The sequence below is a fragment of the Abramis brama genome (genome assembly GCF_963993115.1).
Source record: "Abramis brama genome assembly, chromosome: 2".
NCBI classification, from domain to species: domain Eukaryota; kingdom Metazoa; phylum Chordata; class Actinopteri; order Cypriniformes; family Leuciscidae; genus Abramis; species Abramis brama.
Genome location: NC_139964.1, coordinates 53,751,565 through 53,770,185, shown reverse-complemented (window position 1 = coordinate 53,770,185; position 18,621 = coordinate 53,751,565). Strand labels below are relative to the sequence as shown.

The following is an 18,621-nucleotide window of genomic DNA, read 5'->3' as shown; positions in this document are numbered from 1 at the left end:
ATATATAAATAATTGATATATTATCTATGATATATATAAATGTTATAATTTCTAAATATTTCTGGCAACACATACAGTACACAAACTATTGATGATGATGATTCCTGACCCCCCAGCTTTTGAGAACCAAAATAAAAATAATGGCACAATTCATTGTTCAATTGAAAAGGCACAGTAGGTATGGAGAGAGAGAGAGAGAGAGAGAGAGAGAGAAGGGGGGGTGGGGGGTGGGGGGGGGGGGGGGTGGAAGGAGGGCAATAAACCCCACAAACCAGGTCCACCTCCAGAAAACATTTTATCCCTCACTCTGCTCTTGCTCTCTCACACACTTAAATTAATTTTCTCTCACTTTTTCTGCCTGAGATGTCATCTCTGCTGAGGGAGGAGATGGACAGAGTCTTGTTCCGACCGGAGGGACAGAAGCTGGTGGAGTTTATAGAAATAGAGGAGCGACATCAGGGACGGCATTTTCTCTGTGTTTCTAGTAAGAAAATTCACCTTATTTTGTGCATAATTATTTGATGTGGCATGCGCTATTTTCTATCAGATAACAGTTGAGACAAAAAAAACAGTGGGGTCATCTGGGGACACGATCAGATATTGTTTGTGAAGAGTAAGAATTGTAAAATATATTACTTTGTTTGATGAAGGGGTAGAATAAAAACTAGAACCAATGTGTGTTTAGTATCTAAGGATAAAGAAGCTCAGATCTCAGTGGTCTTGTGTCGGAAAGTTAAGCATTCACATACCAAGAAGCTGCAGCACTGTGGGCTGGAGGACAGCTATGAGAGAACAGAGATCTGGGCCCTGCAAGACCTTCTGATTCTGGACGGTAGAGATCCAGATATAGTGAGTTGAGTTCAAACATTCATCCCCCTTTAATTTATGATTATACCTGCTACGTAACTGCTTGAAAAACATATTATATAGTTAAATATGAGCTAGACTTCAAAATAACTGCTTTGATGTGCTATATTATATTAGGAAGACAGTGTTGCCTATTTCTTTCCATTGAAAGATGTTCAATTTGCATTTCTCTGCTGTGTTAGGATGATCCCTATTTCTTGATGCATTTCGACTCTGTGCGGTCCGTCAGAGCAGTGAGCTGTGCTGCGAAATACACGTTGGCCCGTTGTCTGCTGTCCCTGAGCAGGAAGCATCACCACACGGCACTAAAACTCAAGAACTTTGACTTGACGTACATTCAACCCACTCCAATGTATTCAGATCGTGGTGACTGTGTTGTCCTTGCGCAGATCTGCTTCTATGCCTTTAATCTGGTGTGTCTTTCCTTGTGTCCTGTGCCTCTGTAGAGAAAGCAGACAAAACTTTTGATGTTGACCAAAAAAATAATAATTTCAATGTAACCTGTAAACCTTTGGGAGTGCACAAAGACCATGACCAAGTGTTTTGAGCACTTAGCTATGCTTTGAGCACTTAGACCTACACTAAGTGTAACATAACTCCACAGTGTGGGTGAAATCCAATTTGTGCTTGTGCAAATGCAAACACAAAAGGGTGTTTCTGATGAGCAATGCTGTGCCTTGAATTTAAATGTATTTATTAACTGTTATAAATGCTACATTTGACATATTTTTGGCATGTTTAGCTGCTATATCAATCTATATTAAGCAAGCTATATCAATATGGTTTATCATTGTAAAAAGTGAAACTATGAGACAAACTTGTGGATATTACAGCATGCACTTTTAATAATCTTATGCGAGCTCATCTGGTGAAACGTCTGGGCTGTGCTTTACGTTTTGTAAAATAAAATATTATGACATTGCAGTAGCATTGCGAAGCATCCATAAAAATGATTTACGCCTCAATTTTAACAAATAAAACATTTGGAGAATTAGCAGAATATTTGAAACTGTGCACGATAGCTTTCATTCTCTGCATGCATTATGCTTGGTCTCCAGGACTCTCAAATATTGTGGGCCACTAAAACCTGACATTTTAATAACATGTAGGCTGCCATTTTTGAAAAATAAACCCTGGGTACACACTATACTGATACTGACTAAATTAATCGGTATTTTATTACGTGAAAATAAAAAGCGGGCTATATAGGAAATATTTAGTTTAGCGATCATTACACAAAAATATTGCAGAATGCCTCGATTGACCAGTCAGGGTGTATTCCATAGAGTCGTGTATCAAAATATAATAACATCATGTAATAGTTGAAATGTGCACAGTACCACACTCTTTTTGAACGAAATGACACTTAAACCGCCCTGTCGACGTCATACACGCTTCAATGTTTTGGGTCCATCAATTGGGTGGCTAAAACATAGCCTGAATCAAAAGAATAAATGAATTCAATTTTAATAACAATGCCTTGATTGTAATGACCATGCATTATATCAAAATAAAATTAACATTTCGTCTAAACATATGAAGGATTCGAGTGAATTTCTTTGTTTGTAGTTTTACTAGTAACTGACATCTCTCCCTTTTTTTGAACGGCGGAGCGGAAACGCGCCTGGCGCCAAATTTCAAGTTTGGATGGTTGACCTGAAAGCAACGCAGAGGTTCTTTGAAGTTGTTATCGCGTTTAATATAGCGGCGTATAGCGTTGTTATTATATTTTAATCGTACTGTGATTGATCGAAATGTACATAAAGTCTATTGTACTAGAGGGCTTCAAGTCCTACGCCGAAAGGACGGAGATTAACGGATTTGATCCGTTTTTTAACGCCATCACTGGACTGAACGGCAGTGGAAAGTCAAACATCCTCGATTCCATCTGCTTTCTGCTGGGAATAACTAACTTATCACAGGTGCGTTTTAATACATTCAACTAATTTGTTATTAACACGTAGCCATATGTATAAATGCGCAGTTTTGGTTTATTTATTTTTGTTTATCAAACAAAAAAAACTATATTTCTGATTGCTCTAGCCTATTTTATAAATCACTTGTATGACAACAAGAACCTTAAATAAAAGTTAAACAGAATATATGAGATATCTTTTTATAAGAAACAGAGAGAGCATTTATGTTTAATAAATGTGTGTTGGATGTGAGTTGCAGAGTTCAAAAGCTGTAATACTGCTTGTTTTGGTTTGTCAAACATTGTAGGTTCGTGCCACTAATCTCCAAGATCTAGTGTACAAAAATGGCCTGGCTGGAATCACCAAGGCAACTGTGTCCATTACTTTCGACAACTCCAACAAGAAACAGAGTCCCCTTGGTTTTGAGACCCATGATGAGATTACCATCACACGACAGGTATTCGGCCAGAGATCACTGATTTCAGAGATGGCATCAAAGAGACAGTAATAACAAAGCGTGTGATGCTGTTGTGTGCAGGTGGTCATAGGTGGACGAAACAAGTACCTCATCAACGGCGTGAACGCAAACAATCTGCGAGTCCAGGATCTGTTTTGTTCAGTTGGCTTGAATGTCAACAACCCTCACTTTCTGATCATGCAGGTAACAACCATAATACACCCATCTAGGAATTTATGTGACCTAATAAGATTTTTGTAAAAGTATTGCATATTCATATTCTTAACCACAGGACTTTCATTTAAAAATGAATGTGAATGGCTGTTTGCAACTTATTTTACTTGTGTAATGTGACAATTTTCCGTCTGAAACACTTCACAAGTAAATAGTGTCAATTTTGATTTCATGTTGATTTTAAGACCAATTTTTATTTGGATTTCCTGATTCAGTTGTAGTTAGGGTTCACATTCCCAGTAACTCTAATTTTATGTTTATTTCAGGGGAGAATCACCAAGGTTTTAAACATGAAGCCTCCTGAGGTGAGATTGATGGATGAAGTGACACAAACATCCAGTGTCTTGGATGCAAGTTTATAGTTTTCTTTTCTTATGTGATTTTTCTTTTTTTTTAATTATGCCGTGTTTTTATCTATAGATTCTCGCCATGATTGAGGAAGCGGCAGGTACCAGAATGTATGAGTGCAAGAAGATCGGTGCTCAGAAAACTATTGAGAAGAAAGATGCCAAGCTCAAAGAGATTCAGACTGTATGTACATGTATTTAAATATAAATTTTTATTTAAATGACCCAACAATTGGAATGATGTCAATTTCATCTCAGATATGGCCTTTGTGTGTGTGTGTGATAGATCCTGGATGAGGAGATCACGCCCGCTATGGATAAACTGAAGGAGGTATGTGTTTAAAAAAAAAAAAAAAAATCTAAAATTAAAAAACAATTGTTTTGTTTTTTAAAAATCCTCGTTTTTTTGTTCTGTAAAACCCAAAAGACATTTTAAACGGAATAATAGTTAATAGTTAACTTTATAATTTAATTTGTTTATATTAGATTACATTATAGATTTATTAATAATAAATAATGTCATCTATAAATAATATAAAGGCTATACATTACTGTGCGCCTCTGTTTCTTTGTGCTGCTGAACATTATTTTGTTTATCATTGAAGTTTTCTACCAGCTTCAGTTCCTTACTGTTGACAAAGTTCATATAACTTGTGCAATATATACTTATTTTTTTGTCATATCCTATCCTTCTCCCTTGCTTCTTAGGAACGTGCATCCTATCTGGAGTACCAGAAGCTCATGCGTGAGATCGAGCACTTGAGTCGACTATATGTGGCGTACCTGTTTGTGTGCGCCGAGGAAACCAAGCTGAAGTCTACTGAAGAACTGCAGGAGATGCAGACCTCCATCGCGCAGCTGCAGGAGAACATGAGACAGAACGAGGCCAAAGTGAAGGAGCTGAGCGCGGAGATACAGGAGTTGGAGCGCAAGAGGGACAAGGTGAGCAGCAGAGCAGACAGTCTGGGTTACACTGATCTGAGAACAGGAGCAACAGGGATGATTTCAGCTTTAAGGGGCTCACACCCAAACTATATAAGATGCTGTGATCTTGAGAAATGGAAAGATATCCATGGATGAGTGATGGAGAAGTGACTCCTGCTTTCTGATTAGTGTGCTACAAGACTCAGTCAAAGAGTTTAAAGTGGGGCTGGTGAAACTTGAATGGCTTATGATTTATTGAGGGATGTGAACTGCTCGGTTTTCATCAAAATAAGCCGTTTTTAACCCAAAATGGGTCACTTAAGTTATTCATCTAGATCAGTTAATCATTATTAATATTTATCTGAAGCCACATTATATATTAACTATAATACTGTTAGAACTGTAAGTGTAGTCTTTAATGTTTACATTTTTTAATACCATATTAGAAACACACTACGTTCAGAAGTATGGGTTAGGTAATATTTTTGTGTTTTTGAAAGAAATTAGTTTAGAACTCTCAATTCATCAAAGAATCCTGAAAAAAGTTCAGTTTCCACAAAAATATTTTTAATATTTATTTAAATTTTTTTGATAAGAAGAAATGTTTCTTGAGCAGCAAATCTGCATCTTAGAATGATTTTTGAAGGATCACGTAACTAAAGACTGGGAAAAGTTGCTGAAATTCTATAACTGGAATAAATTACATTTTAAAGTGCATTACAATAGAAAAATGTTATTTTAAATTTGTGATATGGATTTCAATGGATCTCTTACACAGACAAGCCAGACAAGGTGCTCACTATGTCTCGCCTCTCCCGCTATTAATATACTATACATCTAAGAATAAACCATCTAAAATCTAAAACTAAATGTGAAATGGTGATTGAAATTATGTTTGCGCTTTCACTTAAAATAATAAATGCAATCAATCACAGTTCTAATCATAAGAAAGCATGTCAAAATGACTATTACCAAACTGTATCTTGCAAATCTGCAGCTTCATCTGCTGTGTAGCTTTTGCAGAGTAAAGATGGTTTAAATGTTCTGTGTAGAGAGGAAAACTGTCACTAATTTATTAGAAATGATTTGCGGTCCTAATGAAACCCATTCACAGTCCAGATGTGGACCGCAGTCTGCTAAATGGTTTGGTGACCTATGATCTAAACAGGTAGGTTTTCGTTTACCTGAACAGGTTTGGCAATCGAGTATTTGTCCTGTGGAGACTGAATGTCTGTGATAGAGGTAAGGATAGTGGGTAATGGACTGGCAAAAAGTATTAAATTATTTGTACGGGAAATGATTTTTGAATATTTTATGATGCAAATTGATACCTGTTAGAAAAGTGTGCGGTTGATTGATTGAATGGTTCTGTCTCCTGTTGTATTCCATTAGTATGTCTCATATCTGTGTCTGTCTCTCTAGGAGGTTGGGGGGGTGTTGAAGACTCTGGAAGAGACCCTGTCTGAAGTACAGAGAGTGGACACAAAGGCCCAAAGCGCTCTTGACCTGAAGAAGCAAAATCTGAAAGATGAGACCAAGAAGAGAAAAGAGCTGGTCAAAAACATGGAGGAGGTAAACATTTTTTATAAAAATACTGGTGAAACTGTATGTAATTCAAATTATTACAAATAAATTAAGTTTAAAGGGGACCAATTATGCCCCTTTTTAAGAGATGTAAAGTCTCTGATGTCCCTGGAGTGTGTATGTGAAGTTTTAGCTCAAAATACCCCACAGATAATTTTTTATAGCGTGTTAAAATGGCCACTTTTTTGGGGTGAGCAAAAATGAGCCGTTTATGTGTGTGTTTTTTTAAATAAAAAAAAAATGAGCTGTTGCTTCAAGAGCTCTTGCTCTGGTGGCAACAAAACAGATCTCATGCAATAACGTCAGAAACTGTACTAGCGGTGTTCAGTTTGAACTGGAGTCAACTGGAACAATGATGCATACAGAGCCAGAGAATACATTATATGCTGTATGGAGATAGAGCAGGTATAGTTTAGTTTAATTACAGTTATAACTTATGCTGTCATTTTGCTTTTATCCACTATTAGTACAAGCCTGTTAGCCTGGAAATCCAGACCTAAATCTGAAAGATTAATGGTCTGGCATCGACTAATGAAAATCGGCCCGCTCGAGGGGCGGCACCAAGCATGCATTTGAAAATCTCACTGCACGCTATTGGATAACACTACGACCAGTCACAACAAGCCCCATACGCTCTTAGCTACCAGCGGAGCTAACTGTAGATTAGACTCTTGCCGTATACTGTCGACAAAACAGAAAAAACTCCCTTCTTGCAAAAGATTCGAGCTGTGTCTAACTGTTCCTATTTTAGATAAAAAGCCAAGTCTACCTCGTTCATTGTAGCGCCCAAAGCCGTTTCAAACAACTGGTATTCATCCATAGCCATCTTGCAATGTTTACTAATGACTTCGACGTCACAGCGCTGTCATCATCTGTTTAGCTCGCCTATATCAGATAACCCGATGTGATTGGTGCAGCTCGGATACAAGGGCATATTTAATGAGCATCATTACTCGACGCCAGAGTAAACTCGCTGAGAAAATTCAACTTGTGCTCTCGCGAGAACTCCATTTCCAGGGTACAACAGTTTTATGACGTTTATTGTACTTCACACAAAACATGAAGCGTCCGTTTTACTCCAGAAAATCACTGTAAGAGCTGAATAAAACAGTACAAAAAAGTGTGCATTAAAGTCTCTCCCCCTTTCATCATCATCACAGCGACTTACACAAAACCACTCGTTACAACTAACAGTAAACAAATATATACAGACTTTATGCCTTTTCAGGGAGTGGTTAATAAACTGGTAAACTTTATATCCGTAAAACAACTCTGATGAATTGTAATAAAGTGCGTGCTCTCCATTTCATTGCTCCCGTGACCAGTATCGCTCCGGGGACTGGATCACGAACATTTGATCAACTTAACAACTTCAACCACGGTGTCCTCAGTGACTCAGGTGCCGGGAGTCTATGGAGGCTCTTATGTTCGTTGGTACATCCAACAACAGAACATAATGTTTTTTGGAACAGACATTGTGTATCCCCAGCTGCTACAGCGAGTAAACCCAGATGGCGACTGCTGTCACTGTGGCTCACTCAGGGCGGGATCTATCCTAAAAGGGCAGATTGTCACCGGTCATGGCCGGGGCTTCCCTACTCTTACGCAAGAGTAGGGGGAAATCTGAAACCACATGTTTGGAGAGATTGTTTATTATTTATGGGGATTTAAAAAAAAAAAGTATTGGGTGGATTTTTATAATTATAGGCTGGTTTTTACACACACTGTAGACATACATCTGTGTTCAAACACCTTATAATAATTTTTTTTGCATAATAGGTCCCCTTTAAAAATTCAACTAAAATAAAATGAAAAAGAACTAATAACATAAATAAAATAAATGAATTTATCCTGTGGGGTGGGGTCTATATTTTAAAGTATTGTGATAAAAATCAAGATTTTGACAAAACAATATTTTTTTCTTTTTTAAAGGGGTGGTTGATTATGATTTCACTTTTCTAACTTTAGTTAGTGTGTAATGTTGCCGTTTGAGCATAAACAACATCTGCAAAGTTACAATGCTAAAAGTTCAAAGCAAAGGGAGATATTTGCTTTTAAAGAAATATTTTTTTAAGGACTACAATAAACGGCTGGTATGGACCCTAAAATTTACATAAACCCCGCCCCCGGAACATGATTTATAGATTATCAAGACAGAATATTATGCTAATCAATGACTAGAAGATAACTACACATAAGCTACATAAATTCATCAACTAACCTTTCAGAAACGTCCTGTTGCATTCTTGCAACATGTTGTCTCCTCTTCTTGAGTCTCTCCATCATTGTCTGAATCCAGTTTGAACATAAAAGGCTAAAAGTTTTAGAAATTTTCAGTGCATGTCTGTGTGAGTGTAAGCTGTTGAAGCTCCGCCCTCTGTGCTGGGAGCAGCTGCTCATTTGCATTTAAAGGAACACACAAAACGTTGCGTTTTTTCTCACCCTCAAAAATTTACAATTTTAACATGCTATATAAAAATATCTGTGGGGCATTTTGAGCTCAAACTATACACATCTTGTTAAAAGGGCATTATACCACCCCTTTAATGTTTATTTATTAAAATTATTTAAATGTTAACTTTGTTTGAACTAGGATAAAAAGATGATGTCAGCTAAGGAAGTGGAGGTTGCCAAAGCGATGGAGCGGCTGAAGGCCGTGCAGGAGGAGGGGCAGAAGGATGCAGAAGCACTGGAGGTGGCTCAGCAGCATTTTAAGGCAGTGTCTGCTGGTCTCTCTGCCAATGAGGATGGAGCTGAAGCCACACTTAGTGGCCAGATGATGACCTGCAAGAATGACATAAGTAAAGCTGAGACAGAGGCCAAACAGGTGACCTATTTAACATTTAAAAACTTTCAACAAGTCCAGTAATCACAGTGATGTGGGAATGTTTGTCCACACTATATACTTCATAAACTTCATTCACTGTCCGTGCTGTATTATTACTCTTATTAATAATGTCCCAAGAAATAATTTGGGGTTGATAAGATGTTTTAATATTTTTGAAAAGTATTTTAATACTCAAAATAATAAATCAAAATACAATAAAAACATGAATATTGTTACAGTTCAAATTAATTATTCTATTTTTTTAATATATATATTTTACAATGTAATTTATTCCTGTGATGGCAAAGCTGAATTTTCAGCATCATTACTCCAGTCTGCAGAGTCACATGATTGTAAACAGTTGTGCTGCTAAATAAAAAAATAAAAAAAGGATTATTATTTGATGAATAGAAAGTTCTTAAGAACAGCATTTATTTGAAATATAAATGTTACATTATAATAAATGTTTTTACTTTCACTTTTGATCAGTTTAATGCATCCTGGCAAAATAAAATTGAGTTGTGTATATATGATATTATATATATTTTTAAAAGTGATTGTTGATGTCTCTGTTCTGTGTTTTAGGCTCAGATGAAACTGAAACACGCTCAGCAGGAGCTGAAGTCTAAACAGGCTCAGGTCAAGAAGATGGACAGTGGCTACAAAAAAGACCAGGACACATTTGAGGCTGTGAACAAATCCATAGAAAAACTACAGGCTGAAATGAAGAAACTCAACTATGAGGGTACTAAAACATATTGAATGTGATTGTAGGCTGAATGTGAATTGTAAACTCAGATTGAATTCAGATTAAATTTAATTCAGAATTTAATTAATAGATGAGTCCTTTTTTAAGTCTAAAACACTTTAAAAAGTAGATTGACTTTTCAGATGGACGAGAGGATCGTCTGTTGGAGCAGAAGAGGCAGTTTTCACGGGACGTCAATCAGCTCAGGGAAACCTACGAGTCCCTTATGGGACAATTCCCCAACCTGCGCTTCGAATACACGTGAGAACATGCAGGCCATTTTCATCTAGACTCATTGCTTAAGTGGCATTCATACACTTCATTCATTTAGCAAAACATTACAACAGTGAATCTAATGTGTGTGTGTGTGTGTGTGTGTGTGTAGGGATCCAGAGAGGAGCTGGGACCGCAGTAAGGTGAAGGGTTTGGTGGCAAATCTTTTCACTGTAACTGATGTGTCAAACGCTACAGCCCTGGAGGTGGTCGCAGGTGGTCGACTCTATAACGTAGTGGTCGACAACGAGGTAAGTCTTCCTTTAAAGGGTTAGTTCACCCAAAAATTCTGTCAGTAATTACTCACCCTCATGTTGTTCCAACCCCCTAAGACTTTCGTTCATCTTCAAAACACAAATTAAGATATTTTTGATGAAATCTGAGAGCTGTCTCACTCCTCCTGTCACACATTCATCAGTGTCAGTAAAGACATTTATAATGTTACAAAAGATTTCTGTTTTATATAATTGCTGTTTGAACATTATTACATTTATCCTGAAAATTGGTCTCCACAAAAAATAAGCAGTGTTCTCAACATTGATAATAATAAGAAATGTTTATTGAGCACCAAGTCAGTACATTACAATGATTTCTGAAGGATCATGTGACACTGCAGTAATGGATACTGAAAATTCAGCTTTGCCATCACCGGAATAAATTACAGTTTAAAACATATGGAAAGTTGAAAACGGTTATTTTAAATTATAATGATATTTTACATATTATGTTTTCTTTTTACTGTATATTTAATTAAATAAATGCAGCTTTGGTGATCATAAGAGACTTCTTTCAAAAGCATTTTAAAAATCCTACAGACTGCAGACTTTTGAATGGTAGTTTGTTATTACCTAGCAAAATTATGTTTTGATTTTAAACTTGACTATTTGCAGGTTACTGGAAAAAAGATTCTGGAAAAGGGTGAACTGAGACGCAGATACACCATCATTCCTCTAAACAAAATCTCAGCACGTACCCTCAATGACAATGTAGTGCGCGCTGCCAAAAACTTGGTGAGAGCTCTGCTATTGAGCTGTTGTTGATTTGATTATGATTTGTTTGAAATATGCTCCACAGGATTTTGTTTAATGAAAGGAAACCCATTTGTTCTGTGTTGCAGGTTGGGCCAGATAACGTGCATACGGCTTTGTCATTGGTAGGTTATGAATCGGAGTTGAGGAAGGCCATGGAGTATGTTTTTGGCACGACGCTGGTTTGTGACAGTTTGGATAATGCTAAAAGAGTTGCCTTTGACAAAGGTGTGAGCACCAAAACAGTTACGCTTGGAGGAGACGTGTTTGATCCTCAGGGAACATTAACAGGAGGTTTGTATGTGTGAAAATGTCTGTAACTGCATGAGATACATCACAGACCCTCACAAAAGTATTTAAACCTGTTATTAATTACTAAGTTATAACTCTTAACTATTTGTTCTGGGATATGATTTCACCAAAATTCCAAATTACCATAAATCAGACTTTTTTTTTTTCTCTCTCCTGATTTTGATGAGAATGAATGTAAAATAATTTTTACGAAATCTTTAAAAATAAGCTTCTTGAATATTTTTTTCTTTCGATTATGAAGGCAATTATGACCTGTATTTTATATACTATTATAGTATTTATTTATTTTTATTTTTTCAATTAGATTTTATTTTAATATTTTCAATTTTACTAATTTTGTTATGTGCTTTTGTCATTTTTAGGATTTTTTAAAATCTTTTAAAGCTATAATTTATTTTAATTTTTAGTACTTATTTTAGTACTTGGTACTAATTGCTGCCTTGGTAAATAAATGAAATATTTATATTTTATTTTTCAATTACCAAAATGATTTTTAATAGTTTTAGTTAACATCAACACTGATTATTACCTGTTTCTTAATGGATTTTGTGAGATTCACCCATGATAATTAAATTTTTAATGGAGTTTTAGAGTTCTGTGGGTTGCAGTTTGGCTCTGCTTTGTTCTATTTTTTATTTTTATTTTTTTAGATGATGATTTATCACATTATTAGGTAATCTTACATTTTATCAGTTCATGCATACCCTGGGAATTAAACCTTCTACAGTTTGAGCTACAGGATTGTTCAAAGATGCATCTTTGCTCTCATTAAATCGTACAATGTAAATGTCACCATTACACTGGTCTCCCATTCTTTCAAGCTATCACTTTTGGCATCAGCCAATAAAAAAATGTATATTGGTGGACCATTCTGTGGGGTTTTTATCCAGAAGACAGATTAAATTACAGTCTGCAAACATTTCCAAGTCAAAGTAGACCATGGTGTTCTCTAATAACTGTTATGTGTATGTGTGTGTAGGTGCACGTGCTCAGACGGCCTCCGTCCTGTCTAAACTGGCTGAGGTGAAGGACATTCAGGACAGTCTGAGGACTAAAGAAGCAGAACTCACCGCAGTGGAGTCTGAGCTCAGCAGCCTCAAGGGAACAGCTGAGAAGTGAGCCTCTGTCCATTAGATAACCTCTTAAAAATCCTCACTGACCAATCAGAACAAAAGTACAAGGTGGAAGACTAAAACGTTTTTTTTTTTTTCTCCTTCAGATATCGTCAGCTCAAGCAGCAGTTAGACCTGAAGACTGAGGAGGCTCGGATCCTCGAGACCAAACTTCAGCAGAGCTCCTTCCATAAACAACAGGAGGAGCTGGAGAACCTGCGCAAGACCATCGGTACACATAAATACCCCTTTTTGCCAAAATGGCGCTAGTTCTCATGCTGAAGTCAGGGCTCTGTATAGCTACACAATAGGATTAAATGTTGGTTTCACTGTTCGTTAACCATCCTGGTACTCCGTTTCTTTAGAGGAGTGTGAGGAAACACTACAGACGACAAAAGAGGTTCAGAGGAAGGCGGAGGAGAAGTACAAAGTTCTGGAGAACAAGATGAAAAACGCTGAGGCTGAGAGAGAGAAAGAACTTAAAGCAGCCCAGCAGAAGCTCAACCAGGCCAAGAGTAAGGCAGATGCCTTCAACAAGAGACTGAAAGAGAAACAGCAGGTACTTTGCGTTTACTATAGCCATATTCACATGGCAGTTGTTTTTTTCATGGGGACGCAAGGTATTTTCAATGTTTACAGGGACTAGTCTGTGATTTTGTTGCTGTCTGAATCCAGATTTTCCGTGTTTTTCTCCCACCACCCATGTGAAAATTCCTAGCCAAATCGTGTGTGTGTGTGTGTGTGTACTTGTACAACTATCTTTGTGAGGACCAGTTTGAGTTTTTGACCATTGGAGTGGGGACAAAGAGAGTAAAGTGAGGACATTTTGGCCGGTCCTCACTTTCTGAGACCCCTGTAAAGGCCTGTTTGAGGATCAAGGATAAGGTTATAATGAGGTTAAGGGTAAGGGGTCGGGTTAGGCACTTAGTTGTGATGGGTAAGGTTAGGGTAAGCGGCTAGAGATTGCATTGTGTCAATGAATGTCCTCATAAAGATATATGTACAAGAATGTGTGTGTGTGCGCTTTTAATTGCAGTCTGAAACAATATCTCTGAGTTTACATGAAGGGATCAATCTAAAAGACTTTTTGTAAATCCTTTTTCACAAGAACCATACGGTCGGTAACTGTTGCGTTCTGTTGTAATGTACATGCATTGCAAATATAGAGACTTTTATTACTCAAATTCTGGAAACCATGTACAAGAATAATATTAAATCCCCGTTCAACTACAGCAAGTGGGATCTTAAAAAAAAAAAAAAAAATGATGCAAACTTTTGAAATGGGCCATTATTATAGTAGCAACAGATATGCAATACAATTTTAAAATATGCATTATATACAATTGATATAAATTGGGGCTTGCACAACAAATCGTTTCACTAGTTGACAAAGCAGCCAGGTTTTTATGGATATTTGCAATATTTCGTTATGTAAATGATGTTGTTAACTTATTTCTGCTAACTTCCACCTTTTTAAAATGACATCCATAGTATAGGAGAGAGAAAAAAGCAAGAGAAAAAACATTTAAACATTTGTCCTTTTTATTATTAAATAGGATATTTAAATGAATAAATAATACATATTATTTTCCTGTTATTAAATTTGTCAAGTCACCTTTATTTAAATAGCGCTTTATACAATGCAGATTGTTTCAAAGCAGCTTTACAGTGATGAACAGGAAATTCTGCAAACAAACTTCAATTCTGCTGTAAAGCAGCTCTAAAAAGACAATAGTAAACAGTCATTATTTAGGTGAAATCAGTTCAGTGTTGATTCATTTCGGTTCAATAACTGTGTAAAGGTCATCAATTATGGAACGAGTTCAGTTCAGCTCTGGAGAAAACAGTGATGACATCATCCAGCTCTGTTCAGTTTTCATCCACTAGTGTCAGAGTAGTCAAGGAAATTGTATTGTTCTAAATGTCAATAACCACGTGAGAAGTGCAGGATTACAGAACTCGTTCCTCCACTGATTAAATTTAAACGCATGAGGAGTCATTCAATTTTTTTTAAACAGACATCCCCTTGAGAAACAATTACCATCTGAATAGGGATTGTGACATATTTCTTGAAAAAAATAAAACATTTAGGAGCAGACTTTTGATCACTGAAGTTCATTTTTTTAGATCTAATCTGAGTTTATTTTTATCTTAAATGGGTTCTGATAGTCATGGAAAACAGAATCATCAGGGGATTTTTTTTCTCTCTAGCCCATGAAATATTTTAAGTTGCTCTTTGTAAGATCAGTCTCTAAAAAGTCCTTATTCAGTAATCATGAATGACTGCAAAAGTTGTAAGGATACATTAGACAAAAGGTGTGGGAATTCTGTGGTTTAAACAGACTCTTTTCCCCGGTTTCACAGACAAGGTAGATGCAACTTGCACTGGCATATCTTATAATATGTCAGAGTCATTGTTTTGTCTCAAGATGCACACCAATAATGTTTTTTTTTTCTAAGGAACGTTTATAAAAGCTACTTTATTGTCCTTATTAAACTAAGGCCTAATCCTGGCTTAATCTAAGCCCTGTTGGTGAAACCGGACCATAGTGTTTTAGGTGTTGAAACTTTTTCTTTCTTTCTTTCTGTAGGAGGCAGATGCTGTAGCTCTGGAGTTGGAGGAGCTGAAGAGAGAACAGACTGGATATGAGCAGCAGATTCAAGCTGTAGATGAAGCTCTCAAAGCCATACAGGAGCAGATCGACACCATGTCCACTGAAGTTTTGGCCAGTAAGGTAAAGAACTACAGTTGCCTTACAAAGATGTCCCTTATAGGTTATGCGTTTCTGTGCCATATGTTAACTCACACTTTGTGTGTTTAGGAAGCAGTGCGTGTTGCACAGGAGCAGCTGTCCAAGCAGAAAGAGGTGATTTTGGGACAGGAGAGAGAGATTAAAGGAAAGACCGGAGAAGCAAACCGTCTCAGAGAACAAAACAATGACGCCCAGCTCAAAATCAAAGAGCTGGAACACAACATCAGCAAACACAAGAAAGACAGCGCAGATGCCACAGCCAAGGTCAGAGGAAGTGAATGGTACCAATAGAGACTAGTGTGTTGCTGATTAGACTGTGTGTAATGTTTGCTTGTGTTCAGGTGGCCCGCATGTTAGCTGAGAATGACTGGATTTCCTCTGAGAAGCATCTCTTCGGTCAACCTAACACTGCCTACGATTTCAAGACCAACAATCCCAAAGAGGCTGGACAGAGGCTGAAGAGACTCGAGGAGAATAAAGACAAGCTGGAGAGAAACGTCAACCGCAGAGCCATGAACATGCTCAGTGAGGCTGAGGAGAGGGTATGACCTTTGTCCTCTTTAGTGACTGCTGTAAAAGATGTTAGTACAAGAATACGTTAAACGTAGATGAAAGTAAAAGTGCAGAGGTAAATCTAAAGAACATGCCTGGGTCTCCAGATATTTTTTAGTACTAATACAACAAAGCATATTTTATATATATATATATATCTTGTATATTCACTATTTTGTCTATTTTTTGAAAGAAGTTTCATGCTCACCAAGGCTGAATTTGATTTGTAGCCTGTGAAATATAAAAATTTAAAACAACTTTTTTCTATTTCAGTGTAATTTAAAGTAATTTATTCCTTTGATAGCAGTCATTTTATTATTATTATTTTGTGGTGGTGTTCATGGATGTTTTGGATATTTGACCATTACAGCTCTGGTATTTAGTAGTAGTAGTAGTAGTAGTAGTAGTAGTAGTAGTAGTAGTAGTAGTAGTAGTAGTAGTAGTAGTAGTAGTAGTAGTAGTAGTAGTAGTAGTAGTAGTAGTAGTAGTAGTAGTAGTAGTAGTAGTAGTAGTAGTAGTAGTAGTAGTAGTAGTAGTAGTAACCATTATCATTATTAATGATTGTAATTATTAATTCTTATACTTTTTGTGTTATTTGTCTGCCTTCTTTCAGTACAATGATCTGAAGAAGAAAAAGAGAATTGTTGAGAATGATAAAGCCAAAATCCTGGAAACGATTGAAGAGTTGGACCAGAAGAAGAATGAGGCACTCAATGTGGCATGGCAGAAGGTAAAATACAAATTTGACAAATTAATTGGTCACAACTAGTAAGAAAAAGATAAAAGAATCATATTGCATCCGGTTCAGTACAGTCTGTGTAATTGCAGGTGAACAAGGATTTTGGCTCTATATTCTCCACCTTGTTGCCTGGTGCAAATGCCCGTTTGGCTCCACCCGAGGGGTGTGGTGTCCTGGATGGGTTGGAGTTTAAAGTGGCTCTAGGGAAAACCTGGAAAGAGAACTTAACAGAGCTCAGCGGGGGTCAAAGGTCAGCCTTTGCATAACACTTTTGCTAAAAGTGGCATATCGCTCCTGGAATCAATAGCTATTTTGGTTATGGCTCTCCAGGTCACCATTTCTCGGCCACAGATCCATTAGAGCATCAGATCGTGGACTGAGCCTATTACTGCTTATTTCCCAGTACATGTGCTGCCCATTGATCACCTGATGCATTTGTTTCAGGTCTCTGGTGGCGCTCTCTCTAATTTTAGCTATGTTGCTGTTCAAACCCGCTCCCATTTACATCCTGGATGAAGTGGATGCTGCTCTTGATCTCTCACACACGCAAAACATCGGACAGATGCTGAGGACACACTTTACACACTCACAGGTAATACACGTGCTCAAAATGAATGTCGAAATGAGCTATACGTTAGTTTTCCAGCGCATCAGTAATACACAGCTATAACATGACTGTATTTGAACAGAAACTGAATGAGCCATTTTTATTCTTTGCAGTTTGTGGTGGTGTCTCTGAAAGATGGAATGTTCACCAATGCAAACGTGCTCTTCAAGACCAAATTTGTGGACGGCATCTCCGCGGTCACTCGCACAGCTCAAACGCATGAGGGAAAAGTTTTGGCCCAGCGCACACAGGAGAAAGCTAAGGACAAACGCCAGCGACAGATACTGGCCAGCTAAACACACTTTCTCTATTTAAGCTTTTATTACTTTCAGTTGAGAAAATGAAATGGAATATTTAAAATTGTCAGTACTAAAAGCTTTTTGGACACCTCTGATTTGTGCATCTAATGCGTGAGAAATGGCTCTGTAAATCACCTCTTTCCATTACTTATTTTAAAACGCTGTTGTATTATTTACATTGTGGAGTGTAGTTGCTATGCTGCTTTTTAATCCTGCTGTTTTTTACTGAGTCTGTTTTCTCTCTCTGTATACTATACGCTTTCATTATGTTTGTTTGTAGGATGACTTGCCTTTTCAAACTTTACAGCTAGTTTTGTAAAAATAAAACTTGTCAAAAAAAGAGTTGTGGTTTCAGAAATTAAACCAAAATGACATCATGCCTAATTGTACATTTAAGATAATTGATTACAGTTTGGTTCCCATTAAAAATAATTAGGTCTATCTTTGCTAAGTAGTGTATTTGATGTCATAGAATAGTGGTTTAATTTACACATGAGTATGTGTGTGTGTATATATATATAAAAATTAGACCACTATTCTATCATTCATTTATATATATATATATATATACATACATACATATACACACACATATATATACATATGCACACATTTATACAAATGAAATCCTGTCTAATTGTAAATTTAAAGGGATAGTTCACCCAAAAATGAAAATTCTGTGATCATTTACTCTCCCTCAAGTTGTTCCAAACCTGTATGACTTTTTCTTCTGTTGAACACAAAAGAAGATATTTTAAAGAAGGTTGGTAATTAAACAGTTGCTGGTCCCCATTGACTTCCATAGTATTTTTTTTTCCCTACTATGGAAGTCAATGGGGTCCATCAGACATTTGGTTACCGACTTTCTTCAAAATATCTTCTTTTGTGTTCAGCAGAAGAAAGAAAGTCATACAGGTTTGGAACAACTTGAGGGAGAGTAAATGATGACAGAATGTTCATTTTTGGGTGAACTATCCCTTTAAGACAATTGATTACAGTTTGATTGCCATGTACTAACAAAGTTACACCTAGATATTTTTAG

The 18,621-nt window shown here is 36.8% G+C and overlaps 2 protein-coding genes across 2 annotated transcripts; both read left to right on the top strand.

Annotated features, from left to right (window-relative positions):
• The first annotated feature begins 326 nt into the window (after positions 1–326).
• Positions 327–2,377, top strand: exoc1l (exocyst complex component 1 like). Its single transcript, XM_084106922.1, has 3 exons — positions 327–484; positions 686–849; positions 1,050–2,377. Exons 1-3 carry the CDS (start codon positions 364–366, stop codon positions 1,311–1,313), a joined length of 549 nt encoding a protein of 182 aa, XP_083963048.1. The 5' UTR covers positions 327–363; the 3' UTR covers positions 1,314–2,377.
• A 114-nt stretch (positions 2,378–2,491) lies between these two features.
• On the top strand, positions 2,492–17,912 carry smc2 (structural maintenance of chromosomes 2). The gene is made up of 24 exons (XM_084105709.1): positions 2,492–2,789; positions 3,091–3,240; positions 3,322–3,444; positions 3,741–3,779; positions 3,895–4,005; positions 4,108–4,152; positions 4,530–4,763; positions 6,168–6,317; positions 8,923–9,156; positions 9,742–9,901; positions 10,048–10,165; positions 10,290–10,428; positions 11,068–11,187; positions 11,295–11,499; positions 12,497–12,632; positions 12,737–12,861; positions 12,995–13,188; positions 15,221–15,364; positions 15,452–15,646; positions 15,724–15,924; positions 16,548–16,664; positions 16,763–16,923; positions 17,118–17,265; positions 17,394–17,912. The coding sequence occupies exons 1-24, from the start codon at positions 2,622–2,624 to the stop codon at positions 17,574–17,576; spliced, it is 3,600 nt and encodes a 1,199-aa protein (XP_083961835.1). The 5' UTR covers positions 2,492–2,621; the 3' UTR covers positions 17,577–17,912.
• Positions 17,913–18,621: the final 709 nt, after the last annotated feature.